Source organism: Pagrus pagrus (genome assembly GCF_965226575.1).
Source record: "Pagrus pagrus genome assembly, chromosome: 4".
NCBI lineage: Eukaryota > Metazoa > Chordata > Actinopteri > Spariformes > Sparidae > Pagrus > Pagrus pagrus.
This window is the reverse complement of record NC_140188.1, coordinates 35,807,555-35,826,295: the sequence shown is the minus strand read 5'-3', so window position 1 is coordinate 35,826,295 and position 18,741 is coordinate 35,807,555. Positions and strand designations below refer to the sequence as shown.

The 18,741-nt window shown below is 39.8% G+C and overlaps 1 protein-coding gene across 3 annotated transcripts in view; it reads left to right on the top strand.

The window, feature by feature from the left end:
• Positions 1-18,741, top strand: part of ngef (neuronal guanine nucleotide exchange factor) — a gene marked incomplete at its 5' end in the record, with an annotated part of 159,513 nt that overhangs the window by 97,574 nt on the left and 43,198 nt on the right. For 2 of the 3 annotated variants that reach the window (XM_084350029.1, XM_084350030.1), the window contains 3 exons: positions 9,651-9,780; positions 9,956-10,030; positions 11,456-11,545. In XM_084350029.1, coding sequence (XP_084206155.1) covers positions 9,651-9,780; positions 9,956-10,030; positions 11,456-11,545 — 295 coding nt within the window. The remainder of the gene's footprint in view (positions 1-9,650; positions 9,781-9,955; positions 10,031-11,455; positions 11,546-18,741) is intronic. The other variant, XM_084350031.1, reaches the window with a different exon arrangement.

The window sequence follows — 18,741 nt, the reverse complement described above, 5'->3', positions numbered from 1 at the left end:
TTTTAAGCAGGGTCGAGACATCGCTTTCATCCATAAGGTCACTGTGAACGTTCATAACGGTCAAATGTGTTAGTCTCTCCTGCGTCATGGTGCGCAGCCAGGTTTTCAGCCTGTGCAAGGCTGAGAAAGTGCGCTCGGATGCCGCGACAGATATTGGCAGGGCCAGGCACAGCTTAATGAGCTTCTCCACCTCTCTCGTGGAAAGGGGGTCAGTTCCGAGGAACCCACATCCACTCGTTTCCCCTGAGCCGCCTCAAGAACTGCCTGCTCTCGCCCTGCAGCTATGCGGAGTCCTTCCTGATCAAAACGCCGCTCCGCCTCGGAGCGCACCAGGTCCATATGCACATCCTGGATGGTGCTTACTTCTCGTATCTTCCCGTGGGTAGGGAGGCTGATGGGGTGCGTGAGTTCCGACGTCTATGACCGGCTTTCTTTCTTTCAGTTGTGGTGTCAGAATTTAACACAAATATTTGTGCTTTCTATTCCTTATATTTTCTACAACAGGCTTAGCCTATAGAAAGAAGAACGACGCCACGTCATGTCAGACAGTTTTCTCTCGCTTTATTGAAATACATAATCAGCAGCTTCACAGTAGTCGGATATACAGAAGGTTATTTAAAGCGGACTGAGTCCCTGAAGCAGTCTCCCTGCAGGAGGAGATCCCTTGGCCAAGTGATCAATGTATTTGTTGCAGACCTCTTTGCTGTCCTCAGCGCGCGGGGGTGGGGGTGGGGGCGCTGGCGTAGCAAGCTTTTCAAAAGTGTGGGGGATGGATGTGGTCTTTCCAGTTAAGCGAACTTGTTCCAGATGCCTTAACATTTGCATTCCCCCATACTGAGGAATGTGTGTAGGGGACGAGAAGTGAGCACCATCCAGGATGTGTCCATCCTGCATTCGGAGGTGGAGAAGCTCATTAAGCTGTGTCTGGCCCTGCCAATGGCCGCGTTTCCCAGATTCGTTAAGAAGCTCGTAAGTGCTAAGATCTTCTTAGGAGCGCTCTTAAGAACGCTGTGAAAGAAGGATGTGTTTCCCAGAGTCGCTCTTAGCTTAAGAAGATCTTTCACTAAGAAGGAAATGTAAGATCGAGCTGACCCACTCTTAACAGCCTTCTTAGCGACCAGATGCTCAGTGATCAAGCCGCGTCAGGGAAATTTACATCCTCCACTTTTCGAAATAATAAAACAATGCTCAATGTTGAAATGCGCTCATGGCTGCAGACCACTGGCGCAAGAAACATAGGTTAATAGAAGAAGAAGAAAAAACCTTGTTATTGAATTACACGTTTAAGTTTTTCACACACATCTGCATATGAGTTTATAGTACTACATAAAAATACAACAACCCTGTGGCATTTCACAGACATCAAGGAAACAGATGTAATTAAACTCAGCTGAACCTCATCCAGAGAGGCTTCACCTGCTACCCTATATAAATGCGTTGCCAAAGTCCGCGCGTGTGAGAAACGATGGCTACAATACAGCACATTCTCGCTGCGAACCAACAGCGTCGCCGTGCGCGAAGCCAGACGGTTTACATAAATGCATACGTGCGTCAGCACTTCTCCGCACTGGACGTGCTGTCAGACCGGGCTGTCCAGGCAAAGTACCGGCTGCCCCGTGCAGAGATCCAACGGCTGATCACTCGGTGTCTCCACACATCCAGAGAGCAACAGCTGCAATTTTGCCCTCGGCCCGGAGGTGCAGCTCCTGGCTGCGCTGCGTTTTTTACGCAGTGGGGAGCTTCCTGGAGGTGGTGGGGGATGGCACTGGCCTCAGCAAGGCATCGGTGTCACGGAGTGTGGCAGCTGTGACACCGATTCTCCTGCGCCATGTCAGAATTTAATGTATTTTATGTACACAAGCAGGAAAGCTGGTGCCGCGGCCGGCGGAGAATTAATGCTCATTTGCTCATTTATTTGCTCAAACTTGGAGCTATATGTGATCATAATGATGATGAGAAAAGAAAACACATTAACTAAAGTTACAGCCTAAACTGAGATTCGAACTCATACCAGCAGCAGATTCTGCTTACTGAGGGAGCTGCTCTACCAGGGGAGCTATACGTCAGTCATAACACACACCAGCGTCTGGACATACGTGCTGCTGTCGTGTCTTCAACCTAAAAGCTGATCTTTATACATTTTTTCGTTGAGTAAAAATCCTCTCTGAATTATGGAACTGATAAGAATCATTTCTTAAATGCTTATATGGACGTTGAAACTTCTGTAGGCTGTGCGTAATTGTTTCTGCCTCCACTTATTAGCCGTGGCTGCAGCGAGCGAGCAAAATCACAACCTCAGATGTCTTTAGGGTATCAGATATTTTTATTGGCTATTCTTATATTCAAGCAACATCCAGTCAGGCCATGATATAGGCTCACGGGGGCGGACTGGGACAATAATTCAGGTCGGCAATTTTACCAGTAAACAAATGTTCCTTAAAAAACGACTAATGTAGTTTAGCTCTACTGTAAAAGAAAGAAAGCACAAGTGATTATCCAAGGTCACCCAGATAACTGAGGTGTCCCACCGCTGTGAAACAATCAGTCTGAATCAATCTGATACGGTTTAGCAGTCCCCCTCTCCATTCACTCTATCTGTAGCCTAAAACAGCGCCACTCTCCATTGCAGCTACATTGTGGTCAAATGTGGAATTGTCCCAAAATCGTTTCAGCTGCAATTCAGTACTATGCTTCCACGTAGTGGCTACAGTTGTCACTGACATTTCTCGCTCCCCGCGAGTGAAATGGCCACTTTGAAGTAGTACCTACTGTAAGTAGTAGTATGTTAAGTAAATACCAACATGCATGTTACAGCTGTAGCTTTGAGCAGGATGTGTAACCTTCAACAACTTATCTCTCTGTTTCTCTCCCTGATGTACTTAAGGTACACACAAAGATATACAGTCTGTTTTATTATTCACAAGGATGCTGAATCAATTTGGTGTATGTAATGCGCAAGCTGTTAATATTTGGCTACAGGGGCGATTCTAGGATCTGACCTTTGGGGGGGCTCAGCCCCCAGGAAGCAGCTGACATCCGCTCTTGATGAGGAATGATGAGGCTACCGAATTTAATCCTGTTTTAAAATTTCTTAGAAAAGGCTAAGATTTTTCATAAAAGCAAGAATCTTTGATTATCCAACCATGATCTATGTACACGTTCCACTGACATACAATCCCCCCACTAAATCAGTCATTTCACCGGATGAGAGTCTAATATCTTCCTAAACCTATGATAACAGTAATGATTAAGGATGAACAATGATCAACTTTTCTCCAAAAATTAGTTAATGTAAACTGAGGAGAAGGCTCAATTGACCACAGCTGTCTGTGTATAACATTGTGTCTCAGCTTTTTTGGCCTATTAAGGGATAAAAGATCATCTTGAACTATAGCCTATTTTGGGCTATTTTTAAAAGCCTATGCCCTCTAAATGGGATTTAATATGCATTGAGACATGAACCACCTTCCTCCATGCCATGGACAGTACAGTATTTCTGTATCATATTTACACAGAACTGAAACACATTGGTTTTCAATGTAAAATACACATGGTAAATATGGAAAATGGATGGTAAAAATTTGAAGACAAAATAAAATATGAACTTCAAAACAAATTGTTGATATTGATATTGGAATATTGTTTGTATAAACTTACATTTTCAGAAAAAATATATAAATATTTAAAGAGAGATTAAAAAGTCATCCATGAAATTACTTGAAATATAATGTACTTTCTTTTTATATGTAATTAGTGAGGTGGTTTGCCCCTATAACAATCAATGCCCTTTTCTTACCTGCTTCTTCCAGGTCTTGCACCCTCTGTGTGTCCTCTCTCCATCCTCCTCTCTCCCTCTTTACATACATACAAACGTTTTGTAAGGAAGTAGTTATAAATCTTTAAATTAATACATAAAGCAAACAAGCCCAGTGGGCCAATTTCTGAGGTAAATACAGCAAATGGGTGGGCAGTGGAACAGAGCAGTTTTAAAAGATTGAGTTAATAAATATGGGCAAATGCAATTAATGTGGCCAAAAAGATGCTTATTGTTATGGTCTTCTTGACTACCTGTTCGTATTCTCACCTGTTTCATCTTGCTCTCTCTCCTTTTCTCTCTCTCTATCCTCATCTCCCTCTCGTTGTACTGTCCACCAATAAGAAAAGTAATACAGTATAACAACTAAACAACAAAGAAATAAATGCTAACTCATTAACATGTATTCATCTATTAAATACTACTCAATGGCATGGATTTACATTCTCTCACCTGCACCTGGCTGTTTTCTGTTAAAAAAAGATGTCCATCTATGGAAAAGCAGACATTTGCAAAGGGCTTACTGTTCCAGTGTTTAAGATGGTAGCTCTATCCTACAGTATAGCGACCATGAATCCCCTTTCTATCAACAGCCAGTATGAAAAGCAGGCTTATGTAGTGTAAAAAAAAGAAGATTCATGTCATTGAAGCGCTAGCACTATGTTTAGTCTACTAGCACTATAGCTGCTACTCCTATTGCCACAATGCTTCACCAACAAGTCAACTCTTTGCAATTGAATAGCTAGAGCTAGCTCCTAGCGCCCTAGCTTATCATGCTACGCATCATTACAAGCCTATTCTGCAAACTTAAACGTAACGCAATTCAAGAAGAGGCATTGATAAAATCGTAGTGTGGTCAACTGCCGTTTAATAGACATCTGACAGATTATGTCAAGGTTCTAAAATGAAGCATTACCTGGTCATTAGTTTCGTATGGTAGCTGCACCGCAAGTTATGTGATTCTGCTCTGCCTCTAGGAACCACGTTTGGTGTGCTCGGGCTGCATTTTTTGTTTTGTAAAACAGGAGGTGCCCACCCACCAATCAGAGGCAAGAGATTCATGCAGGGAGGTTGTGCTTGATTTTACTGGCCCATTTGAACCTGTTACCATTTTCTTCCACAGCAAACAAAACAGGTTTGTGAAAATTTTGAGGACTAAACGATTGGATGGGCTAAGGCAAGTTTTGGATGGGCTTGAGCCCCCCCAAAAAAGGGCTAGCCTCGCCACTGCTTGGCTACAAAAATAAGAATAAAAACTCACACACAAAAGTAAAAAAAGCAAAGAAATATATGAACGTGAGCGGCGAACAAACACAAGATAGCATGGAATAAACAAGTAAAAGCTAAGAGTAGTAAATACAATAAGAGCAAGATAAGAAGAGAGCAAAACCCACAGTTCTATTTTTTTATCTTGGAGGATTCAGGGTGTGTTTGCGGTCGTTCAACCAATCAGGACTTTTCCTGTCCTTTCTTTGTTTGAGACTGTAACTTCGAAACTTTAAATAATTAAAACAGGTTTTACGTCTATATATGACATCCACCAGGATCCATTAAAATATTAAAATAATCAATATGTTATACTGACAGTGTAAAAGAAAAGGAACAGATAAATTAATTAGTGGTTTCTTCTTTTTAGGCAATTTATCAGGCAGAAACTTAACCCTAACCCTCATTCACTGTTCATCACTGTTACAGTAAAAGAGTAAATTATATATAATAATAATAGTTATTATTAACTCTACTGCTAAGTAACTGAACATTAAAATACATAAATGCAGATTTTCTTTGCTAATTGTAATAAGGTTTGGCCTTGTAACTTAATCTCAATACATATTAAAATAGAAACAATAAACCATACATGATCAGTAGATGGCAGTATTGTCACTTCTTTACCATGAATAAGAATTTTGACTGAATGTGATGAACAAGATGGCAAATGACTAAATCAGTTACATTTTATAATGAATTCAACGTGTGCTGCAAAGTAGAAGCATTTGATGTCCAGTCAACTTGGTATGCATGCAGATTTCTGATCCTGTGTGTTATCTGCTGGGCAGGGGCTTTTCAGGATTCCGTGTGTGTTAGGCCCACTGCAGGAGAGGGAACTTCATACTGTAGTAATGTGATAAATCCAAAGCCATTGATGTAAACTAGGGTTTCTCAACGGGAGCGGTACCGCCCCCCAGGGGGCGTTCTAAATATTGTGGGGGGCGCTGGGAGAATGTTCATTTGAACTCTACATTTTAAACTTTCATCGTTTCCCAACCTTTTTAGTGCAGATAAACCAAACTAAATAGTCTACTTTATGGGTGTTTCAATAAATTCTACTGAGCTACATGTTATGAGATCGGTGTGTGTCCTTTTAAGAGCGAGAGCGGTGTGTGTGTGTGTGTGTGTATGTGTGGTCGAAAGAGGTGAGCGAGCGAGAGTAGAAGCAGTCGAGAGGAAAAAGTGTATCTGTGTGTAAGTGTTCATATATAGTTTCGTAAAAATAAAGCTGCTGTCTGAGTCCAAGAACCTGAGTCTGCTTCTTCCACTGCTGGGTAAAAGGGAAGAGATATCCTCTCTGCTCCCTGACCGTGATTGGACAAGCCGAGCAGGAACTGTCTCCATATTAATGCCCGTAAATGACTGTTGCTTTTCAAATGTTTAATAAGCCTAGAGCGCATTAATTAACGCACGAGCGATTTATGTTTTTTTATTGGTTCATTCACTGTTGTTCATGTGAAGTGTGCGTGTTGTTGGCATCTCTGACTACATTAGCCTACTAAAACTAATTTTCAACAAATTCTGCTGTGGTGGTATTTTTCTTCCCAAGTTCTACGTTGCTTAATACACCTGGGGTTACTGCTTTATCAGTGATGATGATCTTAATAAAAATGTTCTTCTTTGTTGCTTCGAGTGGTGGTTCTTAAGCTCTGATTCATAATTAATTCAACTTTCTTGAATAAAATAAATGAAGGATGAAACGCTGGCGGGGCGGATCTTCCGTTGTTACTTAATACAAGATAAATTAGATTAAATTCACTTCCTCTGAGTCAGGTTGTGATACCCAACGACATATATATATATAAAAAAATCAAAGCAGAACTTTGTTCTGTTAGCATTTAACAAAAGTGAAAGCACTTAAAGAAAGTGAGTCAATACCCCAAATTATAAAAATGAGAAAAATCAACACGTGCTCAATTCTGCGGAGATTGCTGTCTTGGAGCATGTCGCAAAGTGAAGTAAAGTAAAGAGTTGAAAAGTTAAAAAGAAGAGAGGAAGTTTCAAGAGAAAGAGTTTTAAGAGTAAGAGCTTTAAGAGTAAGAGAGTGAGTGAGAGGGATGTCTCTCTGTTTTGTTATCCCGGCTGGCAGGCGGGACTAAAGGGGCAGGCTGACAGTGTTCACGCTTTAGACGATATTATAAGTCTAAACTAAACTAAACTATTGTTTTTAATGTTTCGAGATCGTGTTTCGCATTTCCCAGAATTTCACCATGGCTAAATAGGTGGACTTTGTCCAACATGAAATAATATGACATGATTAAAATCACTTAACATTCAAAGGAATTAAAACTTGATCAAAACATAAAAACACACTTGATTATACAGTAGAATCACTTATACAGAAACCACTTATACATATTTCTTCTACAGTAGTTCTAGCTTAATACTTGTTTAAAAAGACATATCAGAGACACTTACTAGTAATTAAAAAAAAGATCATATTAAACAAAAGATTTCCTGAAAGTCTGCCCCACTCGTACCAGGACTCACCATCAGGAGGCGACAACGTCCTCCTTACCAGGTGAAGCGGGGAGAGGCTCCAAGGGCCTCTTTCCTGACAACAGTCAGCTTGCAGATGAAAGGAGTAATTTAATGCAAGAAACACAACCTCAATGAAATGCAGAGGCGATGGCCATGTGTTCCTACACTACACTGCCCATTTCTTGTTGGAGGTGCAGTAAAAAACACATTTTAGTGTACAAGTTAGCTACAACAAAGAAAGATCATGAAATAGGAGTCCCTGCCATATTGTTTATGTACTGTGAAAATGGAAACAAAAAAAATCTGAGCAAACTATAGAACAAGGCAGTGATGAGCAAATATGAACCATGATTCTGTTCATTATCTATTTCTCTCCTAAAATGTCATAAATATTGTGTAGTGGACTGTTTAGCTGTAGTACAATGGTATTTTTTTAATATCAGCTGGCAACTTTACTGTTTCCTGCTTCAAAGCATAAAGTCAAGCCCCGAACAACCTGTAGTGCGTCATTCATCAGCGGGAGTGTTTATTGGTCCAGAGTAGAAGAATAAGGTTTATGTTTACAGGGTATATATCCTGTATATGTTTTTGTGAGGGTGGCACCATCATGGGGACTTCAAGTGGCTGGAAATTGACAGGGAAATGGCTGAAATTCAGCTGACAGCCTTTTGGTTGGGAGGGTAAATTCAAGGTGACTGCAACTACAATGATAAACTACTGATCCGTGGGGGGTAAAGCAAATGGCTCATGATCCCATGATCAGGGGTTCAATTCCTTACCCCTTAATGATTTTTAAAAAAAACATATTTCCAAATGTCATACATACATACAGATGGATGTTTGGATGATTGATCACACGTGTATTAGTGTCTGAATGTTTTTTCAAATATGTTGAACAATTAGAATCTCTTTGCTTTATAGATGTTATGCCTCAAGTTGTGCCAGGGTTGTCCCTCATCAAGTAGTTAGAGTACTGGTGACAAGTTAATTGCCGGAAAAATGATGAAACTGTGTCAAAATCTCTGTGCTAGTTTGACAGACATCAGATGTTGAAAAGTTCCACATCTTAGAATTGTCCCAGTAGCTCAATTGGTAGATTGTATGACCCATACAAACAATATGTTCTTACCACAGTGGCCGAGGCTTTGAATCCACCCAGTGGTTCTTGGCTGCATGTCATCCCCACACTCTCTCTCTTCCTATTTCCTATCACTCTTTCTTGGCTTATCACAAATGAAAAGGCCATAATTTCAGCATTCATACTGCATTTTCAGCAGGAAATGCATTTTCTAGTTGAGTGAACTTAAAGAGGTCATATTATGCTTTTGGGATTCTTGCCACACCAAGTCCATGCCAAAGGAAATTACTCTCTTCGACAGAAAACACTGCTCCTGCGCTTCCTGAAATGCCTTGTTTGGAGTCAAGCCATTTCTTCTGTAACTTATGTGCGTCTAACAGGCGTTATATAAGTCCAGTCTTGGTTGCGAAGGTAGTTTGATTTGTTCTGCCTGTGTTTCGGTATCAGAATCGGGCACCAACATGTGCAGCTGTAGCAGCCATGGTTACCAGCTGTAGTTGTGTTATTTTGGACCACACTACCTTGTTCGACATGACCCACCCTACTCTGCCTCTGATTGGATGCATCCTGCCCGTTAAGTAATGCGCATGTGCAGCTCTCACCGAAGATTGAACGGCGGTCACTCCGTAGCTAAAACAGAGTGTTCAAGACACAGTGTGAAAAGGGAAGCTGCAGCAATGCACCACATGAGAAAAATGTGTTTTTTGAAAATTAGTTTGTAAACCTATTTTACTAGGTCCCCCAAATAAAAGATAAAAGATAAAATAAATAATTGCAATAACATTTGCATAATATGACCTCTTTAATTGTAACCTTAATAAAATGAAACTCTAGAGCCCTCAACACAGACACTGTGATCTGTAACAATGTATGACCAGCAGAAACCTAATGAAGTTAGGTCAGTTTTTTTTCTTTTTCTGTGTCATCACTGCATTGAATGAGAGAGAGAGACAAAGAGAGACAGTCATAATAAACTAAGCATTGTTTTGTCTCAACATGACTATGCAGAGAGGGAAATCAGGCATTTCGAGAGGCCATGGCTGTACTGGAGAACCATCCGTGTGTCAGGGGCTTGTCCTTCACCTCATTCCTAATCCTTCCTTTCCAGAGAATCACAAGGCTCAAGCTGCTAGTACAAGTGAGTGTGCCAACTAAACTAAACTGACACAAATGGATACTGTACAGTAACATGGCAAGATGCAACAGTGTTTGATATACTTAGAATAAGTTGCAGTGATGAATGGGGATTTTTTGCTAATGTAATAACAAGGCTTTTTGTTATTTGAACTTGACTTAATTTCTTCATTTGATAGAATATCCTGAAAAAAGCAGAGGAAAAGTCAGAGAGGGAAGCAAATGCTATAAAAGCACACCAGCAACTGGAACAGGTGAGCATCAGTCAGGGGGCTGTGCCAAGGTTGGGCTAAAACAGGCAGTAAGGCAGTTGTAAGGCTGGTATTGAAATGATGATGATTAGACCAATGTGGTGACTGGGCTTTTGCAATTAAGGCCCTTCAGCCCTGGTTCTCCATCCCTGAGGATCTGAGGCCTGTAGCAGCACCTATAAAATCACTCCTCAAAACGCGTTTTTTCACAAAAGGCTCTTATTAACTGTAGCACACAAGCCATCGTCAACATAGTTGTTATTCTGTTATTATGAGGATGTATCTCTGTATTTTTATTGTTGTTTGGGGGGTTATGACTTTTTGTATTTTGATTGCTTGTTCTTATTTGCATCAATACATCATTTTCTTAGTTTGATCTTATATATAAACACTTTGTAACTTTGTTTTGCAAAGCACTGTACGATCAAGAGCTCCTTGCCCCTTTTAGGTACAGATTTGATACAAATTTGGTATCCTAGTTAAACTTCCTTATTTAATTTTTTTTGTGAAGAAATAAATAAACGTAATAAACTTATGCTCTCATGCAGAGCACACTGTTGAGGAGAGTTTATAACAAACACCTTTCTCTTGTATGAAGACTCAGTCAGGACATCCTTCCACTCAGAAATTAATAGAAAAAAAATAGTAGCAAAAGAGTAGCTGATCATAATATCATATTTGCTTTGTTGTTTGTTTTGTTTTCTATCGTTGAGAATCAAAGAGACCAGTTGCCACTGCCTGTACCTCCGACAACCGGCTGCTAGAGGGCAGTTTCATCATCTTCTTACTTAAATGGGGTGTAATGCAGTTATTGCAGTTTAGGATTATAAAATTATGTCAGGAGTGTTTTGTAAATGTTGCACATTTTATATAACTTGTGCTTGGTTTGCCATATCATACATGTTTTATTATTATATGCATGATTTATTTATGCCTGTGGTTATGGTGGACCATGGAACCTCAACCATCAGCATCCTTTGGATCCTTTTTAGGATAATCTAAGATAAATCTTACCTGGTTATATTGAGCCCAGCTCCCTGGAATCAATTACAAGTGCAGCCATGAAACTGTGTTTGAGAAGTTGATCTAGTTTTTATTAAAATAAACAAAAAATTAGAAAGCAGCAATATGTGATTTCTATTATATCATTTTTCAGTCAGATTGTTTTAACCAGTTTTATATTGAAAAAACAAAGATTTTTACACATTCCATAACAATGGGAGCCAAGCAGAGTATTTAAAGGAATTCCAGCATACATACATACATCAGTTTCATATACTATATATTCCTGGGTAGCTGCAGATCAGTAATCAGCTCTCTGTATGGTATCCATGAAGCTTGTATCTACAAAAGCAACATTTAAAAAGAAGAGAAAATAATATGATGTTCTGAAGTTATGGACTGATGCTATTTTTATGTCTTCCTTAGATTGTAAAAGAGTGTAACGAGGGGGTGCGAAAAATGAGTCGCACAGAGGAGCTTATCTGCATTGAGAAAACCCTGGAGTTTAAAAACAAGGTAAACAAAGTCTTTTCATCGCATTTTACGCTTTCATGATGGCATATTACAGAAATTTGGGCATTGTGTCCATAATATTTTTAAGGTAGCACACTTTTGAGGTACATTTCATAATAGAAAGCCTTGCTGATGTAGCTAGAAAAAAAATTAGGGAAGAGGGTCAGGAAAATCTCACAATGCTATTGTAGTGTTATGGATTAAGGCACACATGGGCAAAATACAGCCCAGGAACTGGTTCTGGCCTGCGGACCAACCCAATCTGGCCCGCCAAGTCCTCAAAACAATAATAATGAATTAATAATTAATAATAATCAATAATAAAACAATCTCCAAAAAAATCAATTAGGGGCAGCATCTTAATGAATCTTGAGGCTTACAACTACAGTGAATCTGCATTGCTATTTAGCTTGATAAACAGAGGGTGCTGTCTACATTTCGATTGGACAATAGGTCTCGAGTTGACTTTTGTTCACTGGTCTGTCTCGTGAGTGAACAAAAAAGTCATTTCGCAGGAAGAATTGATGAAGATTTGTCTGCTGAATTGTCAAAAAAGGCAGCTGACTTTACATATTTTTCCAATGCGCTGGATGAGAGAACAGATATTAAACATACTGCCCAGCTACTTATTTTCATTCGAGGGATCAATGACAGGTTTGAAATGGTGGAGGAGATTCTTGCCATGGAGTCTATGATGGGGACACCACGGGGATCGAACCTGTACAAATTAGTGTCAGGATGCCTGGAGAGACTGAACTAAATTGCTGAATGGATGGATCTCCAAACCTTCCCGAAAGAATGTTGGGCTTAGTGCAGGATACAGGACAGCGTAAGAGAGGACAGCCCTAACTTAGATTTGATATTCCTATACTGCATCATTCACCAGGAATCCCTGTGTAAATCTGTGTTGCAACTTGATCATGTTGCCAAGACGGTGGTGGAACTTGTAAACTCTATCCGGGCCTGTGGGCTTAAAGGAATAGTTCACTCTAAAACAAAATTCAGTCATTATCGACTCACCCACATGCTGGTGATAAGTCCGGTGTAGTTTCTTTTTCCTCAAAGTGCAGCTGGAGTTACATGCTGCTGTGAGCCACCGAGTGACACACAAACACAAGGGGGATCTGCTGCACTGGTGATTTGAAACTTTGAAACTCACAGCAGCATGTAAATACCGGTGTGTATCTATCGCGAGTCTCGTTCATCTTGTCCGGCACGGCTTCCGTAGTGCAAACGCTGTGAGGGAGACTCGCGTGAACGCGGAGCGTGCCTCCATGTAAACATAGCATAGTGACTGTTTAGGCTAGAAAAATGTACTAAATGACGTCGTTTTGAGTAAACTCTGGACGTCGCCACTTCAGGACACTTGGATTGCAGCGGATGAGCAGTATGGAGAAATATTATGAAGTTTTTGTGTAGTTTTATGGACATTTTCTCCCGGGCGCCACTTAAGCTCGTTGTATGGATTATCGTTGCCGGAGAGTACCCCCGCCGGTCTCCAGCTGCACTTTGAGGAATAAGAAACTAGACCGGACTTATCACCAGCATGTGGGTGAGTTGATAATGACTGAATTTTGTTTGAGTGAACTATTCCTTTAAACCATTGCAAATTCATCCAATTACTGGAGGAAAGTGAGACAGAACACACTGATGTGCTGTACCACTCAAATGTTCTCTGGCTGAGCCTTGGGAAGGTGTTTCGCTGGGTGTGGGAGTTGAAAGGGAGATAGAGACATTTCTGGGGAGTGCCCTATTTTCCAGACAACTGACCAACAAGTGCGTCACACATTTTCCAATGCTGGCTACCCTAGATATGCCACCCTGCCACACCGACAGATACGCCACTACTCTCACAGACCTCCACACAGAGTTCAACCGCCGTTTCTCTGACTTTGCTAAAATTGAAGGAGAACTGGTGCTGCTGTCATCTCCCCATATCATTCGCCCCTGGATGTACTACTAGAACTGATTTACATACAGAGAAAAGTTCACTACATCCACACTGGACAACTTCTACTTCTCACTGAAGGAAACACAGTTTCCAAACCTGCACAGGCAAGCACAGAGAATGCTTGCTTTGTTCAGATCATGACTGACTGATAAACACCTCTGTGCTGCACATTTCAACATCAGACTTGACGCTTGACTTTGATGGTTTTGTAAAGAGAGGTGACCATTTCAACTGTTCCCATTAGGCTAAAATACAGGGGTGGGCATTGTTACTATTAATAAATATCTTATATTTATATCATGATTGTTATAAATCACTCTGATAGGTTAGTTACAGTTACATCTGTAAAATAAAAAATAAGTTAACGTGGTCTTATACATGAAGAGAAAGACCACATGTTTGTTCAGGAATAGGCAATATTAGCCTGGTCTTTTTTTCATTCAGTGCTGCAGGTCTGTTCTGCCTTTGGTGCTAAAGTTGAGTCAGTTGCACAAATAAAAACAGTTGCAGGGAGTTAGACAAGTAATAACAAAACAGAAAATGATTTGAGTATAGTGAATTAATATTTCATGAATATGACCATGCATTTATTCATAGTTTCTGTGAATATTATTTTTTTCTGCATTTATTGGTGTAAGTTTGTCCTCTAATGATGAACATTAATTTTTCAACATTTTCAGTACATATCGGACAATTGGCAAGGTATAAGCAAATGTAAAAGTTTATACTGCACTTTTTTGTCTTTTGCTCTGTCTGGACATGTGGTTTTGTTCTTTGCAGTCATGTATCACACAATCTATGGTGAGCAATGAAAAGTTGAAGATGGGAAGTAGAGCATGATCATATCATATTTTTGTGGTATTTGCATTCAGAACTACTGTATAATAGGGTTTTATATATAGATATTACCTAGTTATCTCAAAAAGCAAAAAAAAAAGTTCTTGTGTTAATGGTAAAATTAACCAGAGAAAACAGCTGTTTACTGTTAACATGACACTAGCCAAAAAATCTGGCTGGTATGTACCAATTATAGTTTACTAGAAATTTCTTGGACCCAGAAAGGGTGTTTCCTCTGAACTTTTATGATTGAAATGTCATCTATAGGTTTTAGTGGATGAATTTCAACTAGTGTAATTAGAATAATTAGCTCATCTCTGGTAAAATAAAGAAGAAAATCAAACATTGTTCAAGACTTCTCAGTATAAGTTTATGTTAATGGTAACAAACTGCATACTGCATATACAGTAAAATATAAGAAAAGATTTTTAGCCCCATTGCCATGTTCTCATTAGCATAATCATTAATTACAACACCATATTTAATGAAAAAAAGTGAAAATTCAAAAATCTTTTTAAAAGTTAGCACATTTGAAAGGTAAACGTGTAGATTTACCATTTACGTAATTCGATACTTAGCAAATAAAATCCCTGCCTACAGGAAACAGCAATAAATTCCAATTAACAACAACCACAACGCAATTGGTTGTGAGCACTCAATTGCTTTCACTCTCTTCATTATTTCTCTCCTTATTCCTTTCAGCCTCCTCTTCTTCCTTGTCTTCATGTGTTTAGAATGGGCTGCAGCAGCGGACTTAATCTCCTTGACACTTGTAATTATCAGTGCAACTAGAGCCCTATTCGCACGGAATTAGTATTACCTGGGGACCTCTAGTAATTTGTAATAATTGCGGAGGTCGTCTGTGATCTTAATCCCGTGCGAATCTGCCATGTCCGTAATTTGTAAAGTAAAAATTCCACCGCAAATTACCTACCATATTACGCCAAACACAGAGGTCATGTGATAATATTAGTCCCGTGCGAATCGGCATCTCTGTGATTTGGGGTCGTTTTTTATGTTTTTTCCAGGTTGAGAATTATGGAGGCTGCGTTGGCAATTATAAATGAAAGTTTTGACAGCATTCATGGACGTTGGAACTATTTTTTGAGAGGGGGGGTGGGATTTCTGTTGGGAGGGGCGGGGGAAGCACGCACACTTATCAATGATTAAGGATTTGATTTGAAGTTGTTTTATAATAGCATGCAGTTATAAGAGAACTAGATGGATGAACACGGCATCTTTATTGTTAAGAAAATGAAACTTTGATAACTAAATCAAGCCATTTAAGGAACATAACAGCATTATTTGTACCCTTGAATGAAAAAAAGTCTGCGCTCCTGACTCAGGGCTTTCATGCATTTCCAAAAGTGGACCTTCTTCAAACAAGTCAGTTGACCTACGGATGAAGATTTTAAGGAGGGTCGAGACATCGTTTTCATCCATAAGGTCACTGTGAGCGTTCATAATGGTCAAATGTGTTAGTCTCTCCTGCGTCATGGTGTTGCGCAGCCAGGTTTTCAGCTTGCACAAGGCTGAGAAAGAGCGCTCGGATGCCACGACAGATATTGGCAGGGCCAGACACAACATCCTGGATGGTGCTAACTTCTTGTCCCCTACACACATCCCTCAGTATGTCCAGCTCAAGGCTTAGCCGCTCTCGTGGAAAGGGGGTCAGTTCCGGGGAACCCACATCCACTCGTTTCCCCTTAGCCGCCTCAAGAACTGCCTGCTCTCGCCCTGCAGCTATGCGGAGTCCCTCCTGATCAAATTACGCTCCACTTCGGAGCGCACCAGGTCCATATGCAGCCTGACTCCATACAGTAGCCTATGCCAGATGCCTAGGCTAGTGACATCAAAGAAATTAACAGGAGACACTGCATGGGTTTAAACAGTGGGCATGACAGCCCATCTTTCAGCAACCTCCCACCCAAATTTAGTGACATTTGTCACTCAATCCCCTGATGTCCAGGATGGTGCCATTCCACTTTACCACTGTTGATTGGCCTTCCAAGCCCAGTACACTTACAGGACAAATTTTTCAGTGTTATCACTCACGATGCGCAATGTGGTTGCCCCTGCTCTAGCTGCTTATAGCATGTAACTAATAATGGTGATGTCAGCTGGATCACAAGCAGGATCTTATTAGTGGTGAGTTATATGTGCACAGAAGGCATGATAGTCTTGTTTGAAGTGCTCTTCATCTGGGCTCATCATTGTGCGCCAAAGATGACAGCTCTCCTGTGATGTCGATTTTTTCATGGGGGAACGAGAGAAAGAGACAAAAAAAAAAGCACTAGGAAAGAGCACATCAAAAGGAGAAAAGTCACGAATCAAAGTGCTGCTAAAAGATGTAAAATAAGAGATAGGTTCACAAGCACCAATGAGACATGGGTAGTTTTCAAAAAAGAAAAAAAAAAATCATCAGAGAGCTGCCCTCAGCACATCATATCACAACTAAATTTCCCAAATTGATTTTGTGATGTAAAAACTTAATCATGCAGAAGATGCATCACCATGGAAATAATGTGGAAAATAACCTGGACAGTCTATTCTCTCTCTGTCAGATGGAAGCATCAGCTACCACAGCATCTTGATGGTAAATTCATTTACAGTCAGAGCTCTGAAGGAAACGCCAGTTGAAAACAATAAGGATATATTTGATTATTTATTGCTTTAATTCTTGAAGTGCATTTGACTAACTCTGAGACATGTGGCTGTTTTTTTTGTGTGTTTGAATGTTATTTTTAAACTCAAACTAAAATATATTTTCCCTGCATGAATAGTAATCTTAAAAATAATATAACACAATGCAGTTAGTGTTTGTGTAAAGGAGTGAATGTGGTGATTGGCCTAGGCTGATGTTAGGCCTGAATTATTTGGGTCCGGGCAGCTAAGCTGCCAGGAACCTATTGTATTCCTAGGAATTCTTTCTTTCTTTCTTTCTTTCTTCTTCCGAGGAAGTCATACTTCCCATGGGCGAAAACTCACCAAACTTTACAGAAATGTCCGGCCCCATGCCAGATTTACTTAATTCCAAGGACATGTCAATATTCCTCCTGGGGGGGGCACAATAAGCGTTTAAATTTAAAAACTTTAAAAATACCTACAAAATCAACAGTACATGCTACAGTTTTGAAACTTTCACCAAACTGTAGCCCCAATACTGCTGAAACTTTAGTCCACTTAAACTCATTACAAATTATGAAGTCCATCACTCAGTTTTTTTCAAAACCTGTAAAACTTATAAAACCTATCTCCTCCCACAATTTTTGCCCAATTGTCACCAAACTTGCTAGAGAGCATCTTCAGACCGTCCTCCACAAAACTTGTTTCTCGGATTTTTGATCTATCAAAAATTAAGCCTACAGTGCATCAAAATGTTTGACTGTAAACAGTACTGTAAACATATACTATCAAATTCTTGCTAAATACATTTTCAATCTTCCTGAAAAAAATTGAGAATATTTTGCGGTCATGGTTGATGGAGTTTGGCAAATATCAGAATTTTATCTCAAAAACTGAATTTTTGAGAACATTTTGAATTCTGCTCTCATGGGAACAACTGGAGTCAATGTAAGAGTGGCATTTTTAAACATTAAATTTTCTCTTATGAAGCAAAACACTTTAAGTTAAAAACAAATCACCAACATTTCCATGCTGTCAAGATGCAATTTATGTATTATCAGATTTTTGTTCAGGTAACAGAATTTCTGACATTTTGACCATTTTTGAAATCTGCCTTGACAACAGCTGCCCAGACAGTGACTCCCTGAGTCGACAAATGAAGCTACACAGCAGGCCCCACTTCCAGCCAATTAGCTCAGTGAGTTAGGAGCTGGTGCTTGGTGTCAGGGGTTGTGGATTCAAGACCCACCAAGGATGATGATGATGACAGATCAAAATATCAGATGTCCTCAACATAAAACACAAGACCATTGTCCTGACGGTGGCATCACAGCAAGCCTCTAAATTAAATAAAAACAAATAGCTTGGACTGGACTATGGACGAAAGCTAACCAAATTTTGAACAAAGGTCCAGTCTCATGCCAGATTACCTCAGCTGTAAACTCAAGCCAATAGTCCTGATGGTGGTGCTACAGCAAGCATCTAAAGTTCAAACCTTTGAAAATTCATAACAAATCAACCATACTTGCTACAGCTTCAGAACTTTCATCAAACTGTAGCCTCAATATTGAAGAAACTTTTTACATTTAAAACTATTAAAAATTATTAAGTACATCACTCAGTTTTTTTTCAAAAACTGTAAAACTTCTTAAACCTATTTCCTCTCTCCTCCTTTGATTTATCAAAAATTGACCCTCAAAAACTGAATTTTTCACAGCATTTTAATTTTTTCTTTCATGGGAACAACTGGAGTCAATGCAATGATGACATAGCTAAACACCAGTTA